This window comes from Fusarium tjaetaba, assembly GCF_013396195.1.
Source record: "Fusarium tjaetaba strain NRRL 66243 chromosome Unknown NRRL66243_c0000335, whole genome shotgun sequence".
In the NCBI taxonomy this organism is placed as follows: Eukaryota; Fungi; Ascomycota; class Sordariomycetes; order Hypocreales; family Nectriaceae; genus Fusarium; species Fusarium tjaetaba.
This window is the reverse complement of record NW_023501531.1, coordinates 1-20,102: the sequence shown is the minus strand read 5'-3', so window position 1 is coordinate 20,102 and position 20,102 is coordinate 1. Positions and strand designations below refer to the sequence as shown.

General features: G+C 49.6%; 8 protein-coding genes across 8 annotated transcripts; 6 read left to right on the top strand and 2 right to left on the bottom strand.

The window, feature by feature from the left end:
• Positions 1-50: 50 nt before the first annotated feature.
• FTJAE_12445 (meiosis mei2) lies at positions 51-1,167 on the top strand (the record flags this gene model as incomplete). Its single annotated transcript, XM_037345491.1, has 6 exons — positions 51-165; positions 424-524; positions 562-636; positions 711-778; positions 833-1,074; positions 1,130-1,167. 6 exons carry the CDS (start codon positions 51-53, stop codon positions 1,165-1,167), a joined length of 639 nt encoding a protein of 212 aa, XP_037200522.1.
• A 541-nt stretch (positions 1,168-1,708) lies between these two features.
• On the top strand, positions 1,709-3,436 carry FTJAE_12444 (CPS1-Gly-X carboxypeptidase YSCS precursor; the record flags this gene model as incomplete). Its single annotated transcript, XM_037345490.1, has 3 exons — positions 1,709-2,040; positions 2,086-3,233; positions 3,282-3,436. The coding sequence occupies 3 exons, from the start codon at positions 1,709-1,711 to the stop codon at positions 3,434-3,436; spliced, it is 1,635 nt and encodes a 544-aa protein (XP_037200521.1).
• Positions 3,437-4,483: 1,047 nt separating this feature from the next.
• Positions 4,484-5,422, bottom strand: FTJAE_12443 (4-hydroxy-2-oxoglutarate aldolase mitochondrial; the record flags this gene model as incomplete). The annotated part of the gene is made up of 1 exon (XM_037345489.1): positions 4,484-5,422. One exon carries the CDS (start codon positions 5,420-5,422, stop codon positions 4,484-4,486), a length of 939 nt encoding a protein of 312 aa, XP_037200520.1.
• Positions 5,423-6,861: 1,439 nt separating this feature from the next.
• Positions 6,862-9,517, top strand: FTJAE_12442 (uncharacterized protein; the record flags this gene model as incomplete). The annotated part of the gene is made up of 4 exons (XM_037345488.1): positions 6,862-7,192; positions 7,248-7,926; positions 7,982-8,923; positions 8,986-9,517. The coding sequence occupies 4 exons, from the start codon at positions 6,862-6,864 to the stop codon at positions 9,515-9,517; spliced, it is 2,484 nt and encodes an 827-aa protein (XP_037200519.1).
• Positions 9,518-9,767: 250 nt separating this feature from the next.
• On the bottom strand, positions 9,768-10,750 carry FTJAE_12441 (uncharacterized protein; the record flags this gene model as incomplete). The annotated part of the gene is made up of 2 exons (XM_037345487.1): positions 9,768-10,555; positions 10,666-10,750. 2 exons carry the CDS (start codon positions 10,748-10,750, stop codon positions 9,768-9,770), a joined length of 873 nt encoding a protein of 290 aa, XP_037200518.1.
• Positions 10,751-12,686: 1,936 nt separating this feature from the next.
• Positions 12,687-15,419, top strand: FTJAE_12440 (PRM10 Pheromone-regulated; the record flags this gene model as incomplete). The annotated part of the gene is made up of 1 exon (XM_037345486.1): positions 12,687-15,419. One exon carries the CDS (start codon positions 12,687-12,689, stop codon positions 15,417-15,419), a length of 2,733 nt encoding a protein of 910 aa, XP_037200517.1.
• Positions 15,420-15,938: 519 nt separating this feature from the next.
• FTJAE_12439 (uncharacterized protein) lies at positions 15,939-16,964 on the top strand (the record flags this gene model as incomplete). Its single annotated transcript, XM_037345484.1, has 1 exon — positions 15,939-16,964. The coding sequence occupies one exon, from the start codon at positions 15,939-15,941 to the stop codon at positions 16,962-16,964; it is 1,026 nt and encodes a 341-aa protein (XP_037200516.1).
• Positions 16,965-17,576: 612 nt separating this feature from the next.
• Positions 17,577-19,699, top strand: FTJAE_12438 (uncharacterized protein; the record flags this gene model as incomplete). Its single annotated transcript, XM_037345483.1, has 4 exons — positions 17,577-17,888; positions 17,936-18,275; positions 18,976-19,124; positions 19,178-19,699. 4 exons carry the CDS (start codon positions 17,577-17,579, stop codon positions 19,697-19,699), a joined length of 1,323 nt encoding a protein of 440 aa, XP_037200515.1.
• Between the last annotated feature and the right edge of the window lie 403 nt (positions 19,700-20,102).

Here is a 20,102-nt window from a genome sequence, read left to right as displayed (position 1 = left end):
CTCCTCCTCCTCCTATTGCTCCTCCCCCTCCTATTCTACTCTTTGCCAAGATGTCGGATAGTTGCAACCATCAAACCATCCGTTCTTTGGGCACTACGCACTTCGAACCCATCCAAGGAAGGAAGCGCGTTCACTTTGCGTTCACTCCGCAGACCTCAGTAGTCGGTTTGACATTTAGAGACGATGAAAAGGCTTTTGAAATTCGGCACCGCCCTTCTCCACACGGGGTCTCTAGAATGCAACTCAACGTCTCTGACCTGAGGACTGCGCTAGTACAAATCAAAGCCCAAGCTGTGCATTCAGTTGTCATGGCGGTGAATCATGACCTCCACGATGAGCAAGAGCAATAATACCTGACACACCGATTATGGGTGGCAGATTGAATACCAATTGTGTCTACGTTTCACTACAAACCATCTTTAGAGGGGTTCACGGGCATCGACAAGCTCGGGTCGGAGCTGGAGAACCCTCAAAGCAAGAACTTGCACAACCTAGCCACGGCCGTGAAGATCCGGCCTGAGCGCGTAAGTTTCTCNNGTACGATTCTCTGAGCTTAGACAGCTCAGCGTCGAGGTCAACGTCCTCAACTTCGCTATCATCGATCCCGCTCATGTCGATGAGATTGCTCATTCCTCAGTTTGTTGCAGATTAGATATGGCTGGGAAAGCGACTTGGAGATGTCAAGGGTGGTGATGATGCCGGTGAAACAGCTGGGCCTTCGAACAAGGAGGCGCCGGCTGCCCGGAAGACTATATGAGACGTGGTCGGTAGACACGGAGTAAGTTCATTTTGGCCGAGCCGTCTATGCTACACAAGCTAACTACTACGCAAGGGTGATGATGCCGGTGAATAGCTGGGCCTCCAATTTAGGAGGCGCCGGTCCCGGTCATCAGCTATCCCTGCCATGGTCGATGTGCAGAGCGGAGGTTCGTTCCGACCAAGCTGCTTCTATAACACGAGCTAACTACTACGGAAGGGTGAAGATGATGCCGGTGATCAGCTGGGCCTCCAAACTAGGAGGCGCCGGTCCCGGGCCATCGACCATCTCACACATGGTCGATGTGCAGAACGGAGGTTCGTTTTGATTTACCTGTCTCTACTACACTAGCTAACTGCTGTTGCCAACTAGGGTCCCTCGACCTATCCTTCTATCTCGTCTACTCTTGAAGAACACCAGCCTAATCTATCAGTAACAACTGCAGTACAGCCAACATCAGACGATACAAAAAAGGTGCCAAAAACGGGTTCTTCCATTTCAATAAACAACCCAAGTCTTCGAACCAGCCTCAACCGCAAGCTCACCACCGAAAACAAACCGAGATGGAACGAGACGGGAGCTCAGGTGTTGTCGAGGGGCAGTGACGGATCCAAGAATTCTGCAATTCACATTATGTATACTACGAGGTTCTCTCTGCCAGAATAAGCTCTCAGCCACAAGATAATCAGAGAATACCCACGGGAATAACATCAAACCCACTGATCAACACAAATTTACCCCCGAAAATCCTCAATCAAAAGTTCTTTGTCTCAACTTCCTCATCGGGAACACTTTTAGCGACCGTTATCTTGAACCGGGTCCGGCCTCGGCTTCGGCGCCGATGTCGTGCTAGCTACCGACTCCATCATCATTCATGTCTTTTATTCCCCGCCCGTTTCATCTGACAAATCCTCCCTCTCAAACCTCGACATCTCACCCAATATCTTCAAAATGGTGCGCAAGTCTCTCGCGGTCTTGGCCACTGTAGCTGGAGCCTCAAGCTTCAGTCTTGGTCCCTTTGGATCTCAAAAGCCAATTGGTCAGAGTGAGCATGACTTTAAGTGCGATTTGCCGCCTGTGCTCTCACCTGGAAACGATGGCCTGCCTTCGGCAAATGAACTCTTTGACTCGAAGGATGCTTTTAATAAGCAGGTGAAGCGCCATCAAGCGATTGTGCGCGTTCCGTCAATTTGTTATGACGATCTTGGCGATGTTGACAAAGATGAACGTTGGGCGCCGTTTTATGATTTACATGATGTCCTGGCAAAGACATACCCAGCCATGTAAGCCACCAAACTCAATCCACAGACTCTTACTGACCGTTTTAGACATAAACACGCAGAACTGGAGAAGATTAACAAGTTTGGTCTTGTCTACACATTTACCGGAAGCGACTCTTCACTCAAGCCTTATCTTCTTGCAGCTCATCAAGATGTTGTTCCCGTACCTGATCCATCAACATGGACGCATCCGCCCTTCGACGCTTACTTTGACGGAGAGTGGCTTTGGGGCCGTGGAGCATCGGATGACAAGAATAGTCTTACAGCTCTCATGTCGGCCATTGAGACGTTGCTCACCGAGACCAAATGGCAGCCTAAGCGTACTTTGATCCTGGCGTTTGGATTCGATGAGGAGTGCTCTGGTCCTCGAGGCGCTGCTAAGATTGGAGAGTTTTTGACGGAGAGATATGGCGACAATGGTATTCTGTTCATTTTGGACGAGGGCGGTTCGGGAATTCAGCTCATCGACGATACTCTTTACGTTCTTCCCTCGGTGCAGGAGAAGGGCGCTATTGATATCTGGGCTGAACTTCGCGTGAAGGGCGGTCACAGTTCTATTCCTTCTCCTCACACCGGTATCGGTATCATGGCTGAGATCATATCTGCTCTCGAGTCCAAGCCATATGAACCTGCTATTCTCAAGGGAAGCCCTGTCTACAACCACCTTGTCTGCTTGGCACGTCATTCACCGGACTCACACACCAAACTCCATGATCTTCTCAAGAAAGACGATCTAGAGAAGTTGAAAGATGAGCTTATTCATCTTGATCCCACGGCCAAATTCACTATCCAGACGACACAAGCCGTTGATATTATTCGCGGCGGTCAAAAGATCAATGCCATGCCAGAAGTTGTCAACCTAGGTGTCAACTACCGTGTGGCGCCTCAAGACAGCCTTGACAAGGTACAGGAGCACTTCGTCAAGAATATTGACGCCGTTATTCAAAAGTACAACCTCACCCTGAGCGCCTACGCAGACGACGCAGAGTTTCAGAAGGAATCTGGATTCGACTACGATGGCCATCTCAAACTCACAGCGATTCGCAACTCAGTCACAACACCCGTATCACCTACAAGCGGCCCAATCTGGGATATCTTCTCTGGTACAATCCAGCATAGCTTTGCTTTCGACGGCGGAAAGGTCGTACCTGTCGGTGAAATCATGACTGGCAACACTGATACGAGACATTACCTCAGTAAGTACATCGTTACACAAAGCGAGAGAATATACTAATAGGTTACAGACTTGTCGCCAAACATTTACCGCTGGACACCGAGTCGACAGCGCGGATCCGAAAACATTCACACAGTCGATGAGAGGATAAGGATTGAGTCGCACATGGACATTGTCAAGTTCTACTACGACCTGATCCGCAACTTTGACGCAGCCGAGTTCTAGACTCCTTCTAGCATAGACACAACATTACATACCTAAAGTCAATGGCATGATCTCGCTCCTCAATGGCCCGAAACATACGCTTTTTCTTCACCGTCTTGACTTAGCTTCAGCCCGGGAACTGCACCCGAGTGACTTTTAGACCCCCACGCTTCTCCACACGAACGCATCGGGCACTTTGTTAGCCATTCTCCACATTCTCCTCTTTGCAAGTGTTGGCTACTCCGTATACTACGCTATGTATTTTCTGGGTTCATCTTATGACCTGTTCATGTTGGTTCCCCCTCATGAAAGGAATTGCTTGTGATTCTTGGCATGAGTGTCTTCTCACTGCCTGTTCAGTTGGTCTGCATGTATATCAGTGCTTCTAAGCTTGTTCAAATACCTGATTTGAACTTGCATGGCTGCAGTATCAAGTACAGGTACACTACAGAACTCGGGCTCCCTCCGAGGCCTTCAACACCATTACAAACTCAGCTTCTCTTACTTGCTCTCTTTCACAGCGTCAACTCCACATCCAGATCCAACTGCGGGGTTCCCCACGATTGAGGATTCCCATCCAAGCTCCCTCTCAGCATATCCTGTACGGTACCTATTGAACATCCGACACCTCGTGTAAGCATCATCGCCCCAAAGCGGCAATGTCCAGCGTGCTCCTCACCATCTTTGACTCCCCATTGGCTACAAGTAATCGACCACGAGACACATCTTTTTCTTCACCGGCTTCTGCTGCACATGCGTGGGATTATTGAAAAAATATGGCCACTTTGCGGGGAAGGGTAGTTTCCATGGGGTAATCAGGCATATTGGTGTAGTGTAGGTATATGCTTCAAGCATTAATTGGTATTCATTTTATGTTCAGAGAAGAAATTATTGCTACAGAACAGCCTGATATGATTGATGGATGTGTACAGTAGTGTATGCCCAACGCCACAACACCATCTCCGTGCTTTGCTTCGAAATAACAGGTATCGTCATCATCAACGTCGTCACCGCCCAATGCAACCTGCTTTTGCTCCCACCGAACCAAAAACATGCTTTTTGTTTCTTTCAGAGAGTAACTTCAAGATCCATCACCTCTTGGAACCCTTGTGCAATAGTATCGAGATCCTTCTGAGATGGCGCCACGCAAGGTCGTCTAGGTTCGCCCCCGTACCCGGAAAAGTGTCCCAGCGCTGCCTTGACACCAACGAATCCAGTCTTGATCGCCATCCAGTCAGCCTTGGCCACTTTGGCTTGCAGCTGACGGGCTTCTTTCCAGTTCCCTTCCTCTGCGAGCTCTGTGATGCGCACGCAGGCTTTGGGGCAGAGGTTGGCGAGGCCTGAGATGGTGCCGTTGGCTCCGACGGCGTGGCCTTGCAGGATGAAGTCTGCGCTGCCGCCGCCGACCCAGAAGCCCTCGGGACAGTCTGCTGCAATGCGGGCGAGCTTGCCGGTGTTGCCGCATGTGAGCTTGACGCCTACGACGTTGGGATGCTTGGCGATGCTGAGGATCGTGTCGGATGAGAGGTCTCGGCCAGCTGCGGCGCCGGGGAAGTTGTACACCAGAAGAGGAATTGGGCTCTTGTCTGCCACGGCGTAGTAGTGCTGAATGACTAGATCATCGGGGAGAAGTCCGCCGTAGTAGCTTGGAGGTAGAACCAGGGCATGTGTGGCACCAGCCTTGCCGGCGTCTTCACACAGTTCTGTTGTCTCCCTTGTGCTCTGGGCACCACAGCCTGCGATGAGAGGAACACGAGTACCACTGCCCTCGTGGAAGATGGTATCTCTGGCAACGCGGATGATGGTGGTTCGTTCTGAAGGAGAGAGGTGGGCACATTCTCCGTTGGAGCCGTGAACAACAATACCGGCTACTCCTGACTCGAGAAGCTTGATGATGTGTTTCTCAGTAGCTGAAGCATCGACCTCGTCCTCGGAAGTGAAGAAGGCAAGGGTAGGGACGTATACGCCATCGCCGAGGCGCAGCTGAGAAGCCTTGGGGGAGCCCATGGTGGGAGATTCAAGCAATGTCGAAGGCATATGGTATGATATAAGTGTAAAGTATATAAGTGCAAGCAGATTACACGCAGCAAGCAGGCTCTCTTTTATACAGGTAAAGAACAAGAAAGGCAGTGAGAAGAATGATGAAGAGGCATTGTTCAAAGAGGCTGGCGTCAGCTGCTCTTTTATGTCCAACCAAGGACTAGGTATAAGAGTGGCGTCCTCGTCATGAGGTAGCCCACTGCTCCAGGCTCAGGCTCAGGCACTTGAGTTCGAGAGAGGCATGGTTCGAAAAGCGTGGGGGTTAGGTCCGGATCCCTGGGTACGTGGTTGAAAAGGCGGGGGAGAGACACGACAAGAGGCATGCGCTGAGGTCCGGCCGAGAGATTCCGGGCCGAACCGGTGACCTCACACGAGTCAAGAGACATGAAGTGATCGTGGGGGTTTTTTTTCCCTCTGCAATTGACGGCTTCAATGGATGAATAGAGAGGATCAAGAGGGGAGTCACTTACACGGAGAGTTACACAAAACGCCACCTTTACGAAATGGAAGCAAAGATGTCGAGCATATTGTAAAGGCTGCCATCCATCACAGAGAACCACACAAACAGAACACAAAACAGCGATCATCCTTCGCAAAAGCAGGTACCGTCCGTTCACAAGTCGTCTGACTATTCCAACCCCCACGTCCAGGCTGTCCAATAGCACCCGCCAATTGCCGTGTAACTTTATAGAGGAATGCTGAAGAGAGCGTGGGGGAGCTGAGAGAAGAGACAACGCTAGAAAGAGAGATCTTGGGGAATTGGGCGTTTTAATTGAAGGAATATTCTTTAGGGGGGAGGGCAGCTGATCGTCGTGATCTGATTGTGGTGTTGGGAGTGAGCGCAACGGGCCACTGCAGACCGTATTCCTCACGTGCATTTTACGTGGGGGGTTTTATTCTGTGTTTCTTGTCGATGTTTTGTGCTGTTTTGTGTGAATCTGATCTTTGAAGATGGATGCTGCTATGGGAGATCTATTTATATCTTGTTTATTCCCGGATGTAGGCGTAGTTTGGTGGATTGTGTGTGGAGTGGTTACATTACTGACTGCCAATGCTGGTTCATGACCCTCAAAAAGCATCATATAACTGCCGGGATACACTGGAAATCAAGACCTCTTATCATTTTGTATGAGAAAAGACAAAAATACTGGGATTGGTAACTTGAGACATGGCTTTCGATAGTCAGATAACTGTTATGACCTCATGCGGAATTTAATAAATCCGTATTCAGGGGAAATCGGCATTGCTTTTTGCTAGGTACCCTCCACTACTAGCCAACCTTCGTTGTAGCAACGAGGCTGTCCACATCTCAACCATCTTCATCAACATCAACATCAACCTTAACCAAATATCAACAGAATCAACAAATAAATTCAAATAAGTTCAAAACGCTCTCTCCAGCTTATATGAGCATTTACCAACAATACAAAGCCGACACTGACTCTGTAGCAACATGGCTGGCCAACACTGCCAAAGCCCACGGCTACGACGCTGACGCTGCAGTTGGCGCCGCCGCTCTCGACGCTCTCAAGAATAAGAAGAAGAGAAAGGGAAATGGAAACAGCAAAGGTCCCAGTAGAGCTAAGAACAAGAAGAAGCAAGAGAAGCAGGACCCGAGCACCAAGAAATATGTCATCAGAGTCAGGGACTTTGAGGCTATGGCTAAACATGTTGCTGAGACCAATGCTGTCGAGGTTCCTCACAAGACTGCCATTGCTTTGGAGAGAGGTATCTGGGGTATGTTGACCATTTCTGATTATGTTGATTCCAGTGGTACTGATACAGTTCCCAGTTCGCAGGTCCTTCTCTCAGAAACTCACAGAGAGTGGTGCAAGAAGGGATCGTCGCTCTGATGCTTCTCATTCTCACTTCGTAGAAGTCCTGGAGAAAGTCCGCGGCTATCTCAAACCAATCATGGAAGCTGGTCTTTTCAAACCAGATGATCTCGACAAGAAGTCAGATGTCAAGGCAAACCACCCCACCAAGGGCATGTTTGACGTCCTCAACGTCTACACTCCTTCTGAGGAATTCCTCAACGCTCCTGACATCACGCCTACTCCTACTGCTGAACCTGAGACTCAATACACCGTTGAGGAAGAGGTCAAATGGGAAGACGCCTTCTTCGCCTTCGCCGCCCTTCTCCGCGACTATGACTATCTCAGCCAGGAGATTCACTCGCTCTGGGAGAAGTACGCCAGCGGTGAGCTTGACCTCGCCGCTGTGGCTCTGGCTACCAACACAGCATTTGAGCTTGCTCCCAGCATGGAAGCGGACATCAAGAAGCTGATGGACAAGTTTGGCGGAACAGCCATCTTCGCCCACCAGTGCTTCGACGTAGCTTGTGAGGCGATGGGCATCGACAAGGATAAGAAGACCCCAGGCACTATGTATAACCTTGCGGCTTACGACGTGGGCAAGCTCCTGTCTCTAAACATCCTGGGTCTTTTTCGACAGCTACGTAAAACACAGCCGTAATAATATCGATCCTGGACGCTACAACGGCGCCTTAGGTTGATATAAGGAGAGGCTCGGTGCCAATGGCAGAAATAACACCGAGAGGTGGAATCAGGACAGTTCGGCCCTGATGGAGGCCTTTCCCGGCTTTCACTTCCTTACCACAACCCCTGGCCATGGCGACGTGGAGGACGAGCTTGTCCGCGGCATGGGCGCTGCGCTCAGGGTGGCCAGGGAGCACCCTCGTCTCTGGATATCGTGGGCTCTTCAGATGTATCTCGACATCGTCCAGGGTCTTGGGGAGTCCGTCGGGCGCGGGTATGAGCAGTTCAAGCAAGAGAGTCTGAAGATCCAAAAGGCTCTTGTTGATCTTCCCAAGACGCCTGAGCGCAGGCAGGTCCTTCAGGCGGCGACGCGATGGAATCACGATCCTATCTTCGAGATGAGCCAGGTAAACGTGGGGATGGGCTTGGCGCCTCACGATAGTGAAGAGTCTCCTGAGTTCCACTTCCTTCGTCGGAACCCCATACACTGCGGTCTTTTGATCCATCACATGCGATCTGCGCTGCATTACTATGGTGTCAAGACTGCTGCGCCCAGTGGTGGTCTGATGACTACTACACAGCTCTACCAAGCCCTCCGACAAGAGGGCCGTATTCCCCAAGGACAAGCGTGGGAGGATCTCGAGGAGTTGTGGGGATACCAAGGCAACGCGTGCTTCTTTATCGGAAACCCGCCCACGGATCTCGAGGGCTACTACAAGAACTACTGCCTCTGCCTGGGCACCTCGCTCACCAACTGGACACCGAACAGACGGGGCTCCAAGCCTACCGAGCACAAAGGTAATGCACCAAACATGAAGGTCGATGGCTGGGTTTCTCTCTCGTTGGATAACCGTATTCGTGTTGATAATGCCCGTGAGCCTTGGACGATTGCTAGTGTTGGAGAACTCTTGACGGAGGGTCGCAAGAAGGCGATGATGGATGGCAAAGGTCATATACAAGCGGACCTGAAGTAAAAGGCCAAGGAGGCCAATGTAAGTCCTGAAAGTCCTCACTGCAAGCTTTTACTAACAGATGCCAGCTCGAGACAGTACCGACATCTCCAAGTGGTCTCATCAAGGAGCTCGCCCAAGTCATCAACAGCGAAGTCCCTCGTATCAGCTTCAACTACTTCACCATGCACAACATCGCCTGGTCCCTCCTCACCGATCTCAAGCGTGCCTTGACCGCCGAAGTCGGCCCCGAGTTCCTCAACTACGTGCCCTCCGAGGACCAGCTGCCCTTTGTAGTAGGCTACGTCTTCTCGACGGCCTCGGGACACGGCTCCGATGTTCGAAAGCGCGGCGTGGGAAATGACAGGTTCCTCAACGTGGCCACGGAAGTCATGGAAGAGTTCTTGAACGAGGGTAAAGGAAAGATCATCAAGGAGGCGAGGGAGACGGAGGTTGAGCCGGAGGAAGTCGAGGATGTGGATGTTGATGGATCCGAGTTGTGGGGGCCGAGGAGGTTCAAGAAGGAGCAGATGGATCGGGATGGACACTTGGGGGCGATGGCAAACAATGCTGATGTTGCGGAGCTCATGAAGCTTTTGCAGATGATGGGTTGAACGATGGTTGGAAAGACATGGGCTTGGGTAACAAAGAATGTGGTGATAGGTCTAGTACAAGTACAATATGAACAAAAGCGATGTACGAAAGTTGATGTTGAACATACTATCCTAGCATAGCTTGCGTGAGTGGCCTGGTACCTGAATTCTGATGTGTCCTTAACAAAAAGATAAGAAAGTTCTTATGTTACAATACAAATACACTGCCCTCATTGATCAAGATCAAGCAATCAAACTATGTCAAACTCGATTAAACACGTCCCCCAATTCGAGTCTTCCATGCCAGATAACCAGCATATCCCAACACACCCGTCAACGCCAACCTCCCCACGCCCGCCAGTAAGTTCTGATTCGCCCTCTGCAAAGTCTTCTTCTTCATGACCTTGCTGTTCCTTCTAAACGTCTCACCATCATTGAGATGTGGAAACAGTGCTTCAACCATCTTTCCTGTCTCAGGGTCCTGAACTTCTGGTACAGGAACACCAAGATACTCGCACAGCGGTCCCCAGCCCTCTGTGATGGTATACTCGATATACCGATCCGCTGGAATCCTGTCGTGAAATTCCTGATATTGCGCTTTATACCATGCAATTGCCTTCTCCTTATCATTTCCATGATCATACTTCTGAACCAGAGATCTCATTGATTTGCTATACTTTGCCATGTACTGTAGATTCGTATCAAGCAAGAAACAATAAATCATAGTGAGTTTAGCCAAGAACCCCTTTGGCGTGGTTATCAAGTAGATACTATTAAGCACACTCTCATACCACTTCTCAGGGTCTCGATTCATGATAATGACTTTAGCTTCAGGGTACAACTCCGCTAACTCAGGACCAAAGAACGCAGCGGGAACATCACACACAGCTTGACAATCGCCGAGCAGGCGATCCCAGTCCGCGCGGGTGAAGGTGCCCTTATCGGCGTACTTTGCTTCCATGGCACGTACCCATTCAGGGGCGCGGGTGGGATTGTTGAAGAGAGTTTGCATGTGGTAGCAGTCATGGAAACCAAGCTGCCACAGAGCGTTACGAATACCTATTGGTTCTGTTTCAGCTCTATTTTCGGGTGGTAGTCTAGATTACGCGCGTAATTGTTGAGAGGGGGGCTTGATAAGCCCCCTCCCCCCTGAGATAGAACAGACGTACTCAACGTTCCTGTGCGATGGACGCCACAGACGATGACGCGCATGGGCACGATGCGGTCAGGGATGGTGTACGTGGACGTTGACATTGTGAAAGTTGTTTTCGCGAGATGATGATGTTTCAATGGTGATGCAGGGAGATTATTGATGCCCAGATCTTCAAGGGTGACGAGAGTTATCCGTAAGTGATGGCCTAACCTATTTCGCTTCGCGTCAAGTGAACGCGCTTGGGCGTCTGTCTCGGTGAGTTTGACTTGTGCTTCACCGAGCGAGGTGTAGACCCAATGGGACTGAAGCTTGTTTATTGGGATGGATGCTTATCATGCACTAACCAGATGTGCTGTCTAGGGTATGTACTAGGGATGCGAGTGAGAACTTACAAGAATAGAAACAAGATTATTGATGGTGATGGAATTATTAGAAACAGGCAGACAATCAATCAGATTTGATATCGTTCGTGTCTAGAGGTTTCTAGTCTAGTCCAAGCTTGGCTTGTTCTCTATCGGCGCTATGATCCGCTGATGGTGGATGCTCCGGACAAGCCGGTATCGGGTGGATCTCAAGATATGCTCCATTAATGGAGCAACATCAAGGTCCAACTTGGAGCCCAAAGAGCCTCTTAAACTCTAACATGTGATTACAAGGATACAAGGAATGCCAAGTTATGGATCTGTGACTCTAAGTTAGATACTGACTCACCATTCACCAACCAAACATTACGCGTCAGAATACGAACCCTCAGTCGATTATGATTGTGGGAGAGGACAAGAGACCGCCTCTGTCAGTATCTGCATCTGCACGTCAGTTCGCATGTCTATCACACCAATCAAGGCAACCAAGAGTGTCGATCAACTGCCAGCCCTGCATGGTCAACGTGGAAGGTGATCATCAGTGATTCTCTGGTCTTCTTCAACAGTCAAAAGATGGTGTGGACTAAAAATGAAACCATCTCGGGAATATTGACAATAGTTAACGACCAAGAGCCTCAATCCAATTCAGAGCCAGTAGCGCCCAACCGACCGGCCCCCCTAACCGATCGCTGCAGGGCTCATCGTCCCCTGAAGCACAGGGCACGTCAAGGTCTCAGCGGCCCGCACGTGGCGGTGGAAGAAGCCCGCTGGAAGCTCTCCCCGTCTAGCTCTGGTGTCGTCTGGCTCTGGCTTCTAATTTATTGTACCGGCAGCCCGGGTGCAGTCCATCTTTTATCTCACGCCCTCCCCGAACGAGTAATCCGAGCGTTTGCTTCTTTTTTTCATGATAACCCAAGACACACTTTTAACCGGACCAATTGAAGGACGAGGAGCAGACATGATGAGACAGGTCCAAGACGACAGGTCGGTCTGGAAAGCGAGGATTGGCCTGCGTGGGTTGAGCAAGGGAAGAAGAGAAGGGTTTGCTTGGTTTGAAGAGAATTCCAGTGTACTCCGTAGGTATTAAGTAATTTTCATCATGTATGACGAGTGTTTTGGCTGTCAATGGGTGTCAGATAAGAAACAATTCTCATGACTCGACGCAAAAACACCAAAAATGATATCGCCAGTACCAAATACCAACTCAACAACATGCCACGAATGCTATGACGAGCCCTTTATAGGCCCAGAAACCAAGGAACCAAGCACACCATCATCATCATATCCATCAACTTATATAGCATCATCACAGACTTGATCAGTGAACGAGCTAAACCTGGCATGTCCAGTCTCGGGCTTGCTCTCGGCGACCCACAGTCCTTATCACACAAGTTTGCCGCCCCCGTAGCCACAACAATACACCACGACCACCTACAGAGGGGAAAAAACCTATACAGGCTCCAGTTTTGTTTTTCTTGTTCTCGCCCCGGAGCGAGAGTATACAACAGACATAGAATAAGTAGTATGTAAATCATGCCCCCCTTGATCGACAACATGATCAATCCTCCAAACTCAGTTTTGCCCTCGAGGGGCCCAGTCCTTTAAACCTCGCCTTTCCCCCCAATTTCCAGACCCGGTATTTTTTATCATCATAAAAAATATCCATTCGTTAGTTATGCTATCTGAACAGAATGATAGTGGGAGTGGGAGCGGGAACGGTGGGAGACCTAGTCTGGTACACACTCCCCTCCGCAGGGAAAAGAAGCGAGTAGGCTTCCACTCCAGCAAAGATTCCTCCGGAGAGAGCAGCGACTCGACAACTCGCCCGCAACAAACGCAGACACGACAGCAGCATAAAGATGAAGGTGTCTTCTCACCAGCTGGTTCACCAAAACTAGCCCCTGGAGAATTACCACCCAATGCACCGGATGCTTACGAACTAAGCCTTGCTCTGACAAAGATCCTCTCCGCTGAGCAGGAGAAGAAACGACAGGTTCAGAATCTCGCGCCAGATACCCCGGATGTAGCAGGACCAAAGAGGCCACGACCTGCGCTTAGGAGAAATACGAGCTATGATGATCCTAATGAGCGGGAGAAGGCGGACCAGGCGGAGTCGAGGACCACGGAGAGACAGTACCGATCTATGGCTGATGCGAGACAGAGAGCTGATCGGTTAGCTGTCTCGGTGGGGAGCTACTCTGCCCCTGGATCACGACGAGGATCGCTTGATCTCGAGGAAGTCCCCTCGTTTAAGCCGTTGATCGAGGACTATGATAATCCCAAGGTTTCGCCGCCGGCTGGGTCAAACACCATCGAAGATGCAGGAGGATACTTTGGTCTTCGACAGAGAATAGCAAACTCTGATCGCTTTCAGCATCACGCTGCGGCTGAGAATCTAGTTAGATCTCATACCCGCAAGGGAAAACGGGATTTGTTCACTCAGCATCCCAACGGCGGACCGACTTCTGGAACTGCTACGCCTGTTCTTCAACAAGCTTACGCTCACGACTACGTCCCCCGACCGGACCAATACCGCGGCGGTATTCTCTCCTCACTGCTGAAGTTATATCACGATGATAGAACACCAGGTAGCGGTATGAACACACCCAAGGATCCGGGTACACCACTCATGTCGCCGCGCAACTCACCTCCTATATCCCGCCCCGGCTCATCCAGCGGAACGCCTCCTATCCGATCACCGCCTCGCTCACGACCGACGAGCGGGTTATTCAATTACCACAAGAACAGACACTCGACGTCTTCGCTTGCACTCACGGAGTTGATGAAGTCGTCTTCCATGTTTGCGGCGCCAGCTTCAGCGAATATTTCTGACAAGTGGGCTGAGAAGATAAAACAACAACCGCCTCCCCCCAAAAAGCGCGACAAGGCGAGGATTACTATTCATATTGCGGGTATTATCCAACGACATCGGTATCTGCTCAAGTTGTGTAGGGCTCTTATGATGTATGGTGCGCCTACACATCGGTTGGAAGAGTACATGACCATGTCGTCTCGTGTCCTTGAGATTGAAGCTCAGTTCTTATACCTCCCTGGATGTATGATTATCAGCTTTGATGATAGCACTACGCATACCACTGAGGTTAAGCTCGTTCGTGTACCGCAGGGTATTGACCTCGGTCGTCTTCGAGATGTACACAACATTTACAAAGAAGTTGTTCACGACAAGATCGGTGTGGAAGAAGCGACGAAACGACTTGACGACGTCAACGCACGAAAGGATAAATACAACGTCTGGATTCGAGTGTTCTTATACGGCGTCGCTTCAGCTTGTGTTGCGCCCTTCGCTTTCCAGGGCCGGTTCATCGATTTACCCATCGCTTTCTTTCTCGGATGTATCGTTGGTATTCTTCAACTCGTCCTGGCACCTAGCAATGAACTATACGCCCATGTCTTTGAAGTTTCGGCCGCCCTTATCACATCGTTCTTCGCTCGAGCATTCGGTTCTATCCAAAATGGCAAACTCTTCTGTTTCAGTGCACTAGCGCAGAGCAGTATCGCCCTGATTCTTCCAGGGTACATGGTCCTCTGTAGTTCTCTCGAACTTCAAAGCCATAACCTCGTCGCCGGTAGTGTACGCATGGTTCACGCACTCATCTACACCCTCTTCCTCGGATACGGTATCACAATCGGCGCTTCGCTCTACGGCATGATTGATAGTAACGCAACGAGTCGCTCGACATGTGATAACCCTCTTGGACGGGAATGGTACTTCCTCTTCGTCCCGGGCTTCACCATGTGTCTCTGTCTCATCAACCAAGCCAAGTGGAAGCAAACTCCCGTTATGGTCGGGATGGCTTTGGCTGGATGGTCGGTCAACAGTTACTGCGCTGAGTACTTTGGCGGCAACGGTCAAATCTCCAATATGCTGGGTGCCCTGACGATTGGTATTCTTGCAAACTTGTATTCTCGAATGGGTCGACATGTGGAGAACGGATACCTGGACTTTGTCGACTGGTGGAAGCTCAGGGTTCGACCACGATATACCAAGAAGAAAATCGACTCGGACTCATGGTCCCTCCCTACCCTCAACGATCCCGAGTCTCGACCCGGAACACCAGAGAAGCACCAAGAGCCCGAGAAGAAGCCCCGCAAGGTTGGATACAGTCTCGCAGCTGCTGCTATGCTTCCAGCTATTTTCGTCCAAGTTCCGTCTGGTTTAGCAGCAGGAGGTTCTCTATTAGCCAGTATCACCATGGCTGACGAGATTACCAAGAACGGAACAAAGGTCGCATCTGACATGAACACAATGGGCAATCTTGAAGGAACCGCGTTTAATGTCTTGTTCAAGGTCATCCAAGTTGCCATTGGTATCAGTGTCGGTTTGTTCATGAGTGCACTGATCGTCTACCCCTTGGGTAAAAGACGAAGTGGACTGTTCAGTTTCTAAGCTGAACACACATTCATTTTTCTACTGTATTTCATAATATCAGAGCGTCAGGATGGCTTATCACAGAGGCTATACAAAAGGAACAAGGCAAATTACTCGGAGTTATTGTTTTCTTTATTACGGGATTAAAGCGGCTGGCGCAAAGCAAGCGATGGGTTTCCTTTTTATAAACATACACAGATATACAGAACTATAGATACGGAACGGTAATGACCGGGATGAACAGGATAGGGATATACAGCGCTGATACAATAATACTTTTTTTTTTCTACTGAGAAATTGTCTATTTTTGACTCTGTAAAACACGTCGTGTTGCACAAATTGGAAGCACATGGAACTTGAAGTCTCGATCTCGATGCTCAACTGACAATACAGTGACGTCAGCCTCACCCAACCTCTCAACCATCTTCACTTGACTACCCCTCCACCAACAGCTTCTCGAACAACACACAAAAATTCTAGCCTCAAAATTGGCCTAAAACCTTCTTCTTCTTCACTCCAAGAAAAAAAACCGCAGGCATGAAGATCCGTTCATCCCGCATCTCAGTCTCTATCGCGAAAGCTATAAGCCAACGCCACGGCAAGTCAAAGAAGGGCATCATCAAGACTGTACTCGCCTTCTTCCGCCTCTTTCGTCTTCTCCTTACGCGCTATCGCTCCATTGACTTTCTCGCTCTGCGCAAAGAAGTCTGGCAGATTAATGAAGATGAATACCATGAGTCTTTTCAGACTGATGGGGAAGAGAATGCTGAGCTTGTACCTATTGGTGATCTAGGGTACAGTGGTTCTACTTTCTTCACGACGGCTAATGAGAAGTTTCTCATCAAGTCGCTGCCAAGACGCTTTGAGCATGACTTCTTTGTGAAGGAGTTGCTAGATCCTTACATTGGACACACGAAGTTTCAGCCGCACAGTTTGCTCGTCAGGATCACGGATCTGGTGGTTTCATCGCAGGCAAGCATTGGTGGTATGATTGGTGCCGCCCCGACACATCACATTGTCATGGAGAATCTACTCTATGGAAAACCAAAGGTCGAAGAAGGAAAGAAGTGGGAGACGTACGACCTCAAGCCCAACGATTACTTCTTCCCAGAGCGAGACATCGCAGACGGCGCTCTTGTTCCAGACAGCGTTATAGACCGTCTCGTCGACGAGTTCCCCGACAAAGTCCGTGTAACCCACCAAGCCAAACAAGAGCTTATCTCTCTACTCTTCGCAGACTCTGCACTTCTCGCCTCACGCAACGCAGTGGACTACTCCCTGTTTCTAGTACGATACCCTCAGGGCATGGAAGTTCCAGTTGTGGAATCTGACGCAGGAAGCTGGCGAAGGGGTGTTGATGATGTTGAGGGGAAGTGGACGTATCGATGTGTTGTGCTGGACTTTTTCTGGGCGAAGCATGCTTTTCAGGCGAGGGCGTTGACCAAGATTGTCAAGATCTTCAACAAGGTTGCGCACAAGGGACCGATGAGCATCACGGCGGATCCGGAGGAGTATCGAGAGAGGTTCATGAAGATGGTGGATGAGATGGTTGTCGAGGGGTGAGGATGCAGTATTCCTTGATGGTTTGTTATTTGATTATGGGTTATGAAAAGCATGGAGTCGGAAGGGATCGTTTGCTTCTTGTTTTGCTTCTTAATGATGATACCACTTATCGGTCATGGACTGGACTCATGGTGGAAAGGGTCCTTTTTTACGAATAATGGTTAATGTTCTCAGTCGTCTCACGTCTTCGAAAAAGATTAATGAACGTCTTTGCAGTCAGCCTGTGCATGATCCTTCCTGTGCTAGGAAACCAGTTGGAGGGCGATAACCTCAGTTGTCTGGTCGCTGGATCCACTTGATTGACACTATTCCCAAACTACTTTAGTCTTCCTGACTGTCGAGTTGTTGACTCCACCAAATATCGACTTCACATCGTGTATACCTAAGATATGATTGATAACAGAATATAGATATGTGCGACAGAGCAACACAAACAAAAAATCTATATATAGAGGACATGTTCAGTTGTTGTTCTGGTCGGTCACCACCAAAACTCTATCCTGAAACTTGACGTTAGCTCACCCGAGATTAAGGTAAATTACAGCATCCCAACCCCTCAAACTCTCACAAGCCACTAATCATCCTCCTCAACGCTCACAACCGTCGACCAACATGACATATTACTGTACAGACTGCGACAAACTCTTCTACGCTGGTAGAAAAGCTCGCGACCAGCATTGTCAAGCGACAGGCCACGCCTCCCCAGCCTTCGAGTGCGATAGCTGTAGTGACTGCTTCGACGACGAGTATGATCGTCGTCAGCACATGAACCTTGAACAACATTGGCGTCGAAATGCACCTGAGTGTCAATTATGCGGCGATAAAGCTGTTACGCAGGCTGAGATTAGGGAGCACGAGATTGAAAGTCATTTTCACTGCGCGGACTGCAATCGTGAGTTCATGAACGCGAACAACCTCAGGATGGTAAGCTCATATCCAACATTTGACCGAGTGGTTGCTAACTCGTTCAGCATTTGAATTCCAAGCTTCATCGCGTATCAGCAGTGAAATGTCCCTTCTGCAGAGCAACCTGCAGCACAGCAACAGGTCTATCCCACCATCTAGAACGAGGTTCATGTCCTCACGTCCCCATGGACCGCAGCAAGCTCTACCGCTACATCAAGAACCGTGACCATCGCAGTATCATCACGAACAAAGAGCTAGCATGGCACGGTGAGAAGACGTACGCCATCAACCCAACTGCAGCATGGAACCCCTGGTCCAAAGCTTTCGAGTGCTATCTATGCCATAAACTTCACACAACCCTTTTTGGCTTGAAGAAGCATCTTGAGTCGCCGAGACATCAGCAGAGTTTGTATCATTGTGTGAAGAGGTCTTGTGGGAAGGAGTTCAAGACGTTGGCGGCGTTGATAAATCATCTTGAGACTGAGAGTTGTAAGATAATGAGGTTTCAACAGGTGCAGAAGAGTATTGCTACTATTGTTGATCCGTATAAGATGATAGCTCTGCCATAGGGGGGAATTGTTGTATCTTGTGTCTTTTGCTTTGGGCTGGGTAATCGGTAGTCGACGGGAAGACACTGGCCATTGATCTGAGGTCGGTTTAGAATGTCATGTCGTATCAGTTGTATGCCTCAGGTAATAATACGTGTCTAAGGTATCTAGAATGAGACTACCTAGGCTCCCGTCTGCTGAACTGCACTGGGAATCACTGAACACTGCCGAACACGCAATCCTACAGCAACCTAAGCCTTGGGAACATCGGACGAGACACAACCCTAAGTCCACCCACCAAGTTATGCTTGCCAGGATTTCTCAATTTTCCCTTTACATAAACCGTTTCCCGGTGCATACTCCTCTCCTCTGCTCCCCTCGACTCTATTCTTTCGTCGCCCGCCCAGTATCATCTTCCAAAGTTTACCTTCATTTCCACAAGTAGACACTCAAAATCATCTTAACGACTAGCAAAGCGAATATGTACTCGTGTGGAACTTGTTAGCGACAGTTCCCCGCGGGAAGATTCGCTCGAGATCAGCACTGCGAAGCCCTAGGTCATATCCCGCCATACTGGGAATGTCTTGGTTGTGGAAGTGGCTTCCGTGGCTCTTCAGAGCTGCGATCTCATCAAGCATTCTCGTGTGCCTACTACTCTCCTTATTCTCGCTATGAGGGATCCTCAGACTCGCGTGTCCCCAACCAGGTTTGTTTAGCGCAGGCCAACTAAACATACACAACCACTGACCTGAGTAGCAGTCCAACGCCAGACAGCATGGGCAGAACCATTCCAACGTTCCAGGCTACCAGAGAGACGTCGCATGCCCCTTCTGCCCGGCGCAGTTCAATGCTGCCAGTGGCGTTATCCACCATCTTGAGCAAGGTGCTTGCCACAATGCACCTCTCAACCGCGACCCTCTACGCCAGCAAGTCAGACGCCAAGATCCCCAAGGCTCTATGAGCAACAGACTCATCATCTGGAAGGAGACAGTAACCTTTCAAGCAACAGCTCTCGTCTTCAACGCTCACTATGGACGATACCAGTGCTCCCGCTGCGGTGACACGTTCAGACAGCTCTCAAGTCTGAACCAGCATCTGGCCTCTCCCCGCCACCAGCAGGATCTCTACCACTGCCCCAACAGAGGGTGCCACAGAGTGTCCACCACTCTGGCTGGAGTGATCAACCACTTGGAGGGCGGGTCATGCGGCTTCCTTCGCTTCGATGCTTTTCAGTATGGTATTCGAGGCTCCTTCTCTTCGGGTGCATGGATTGCGTTCTAAAGGACAGCTGGGCTGTAACAATGTTTGGGGGACGAGAATTGCATCTTGTACGAATAGAGTGACGAGCATAAGGAGAAAACTGTTATCATGTCTTACGGGAGGATGAGTGAATGATGTGACCGAATGATTGATTACGTGACAACCTGCGTGTTATTGATGATTTCCTTGGTATAAAGTATAAAGATCTTTCCATCATTGATGATATCCTGTTCCAAAATGTTGATGGTTGGACCACGAAGAAGAACTTGAGTCCAATTTGTATCTCCTTCATCTCCCTAGATTCTGTACCATGATGTAGTGAAAACAATACTGACCAGGATAGCTGGTTTCTGCGAAACCTATACCAGTAGGCAATCCAAGTATAATATCTCAGTAAGTACAGAATTTAATCTCAGACAAGACA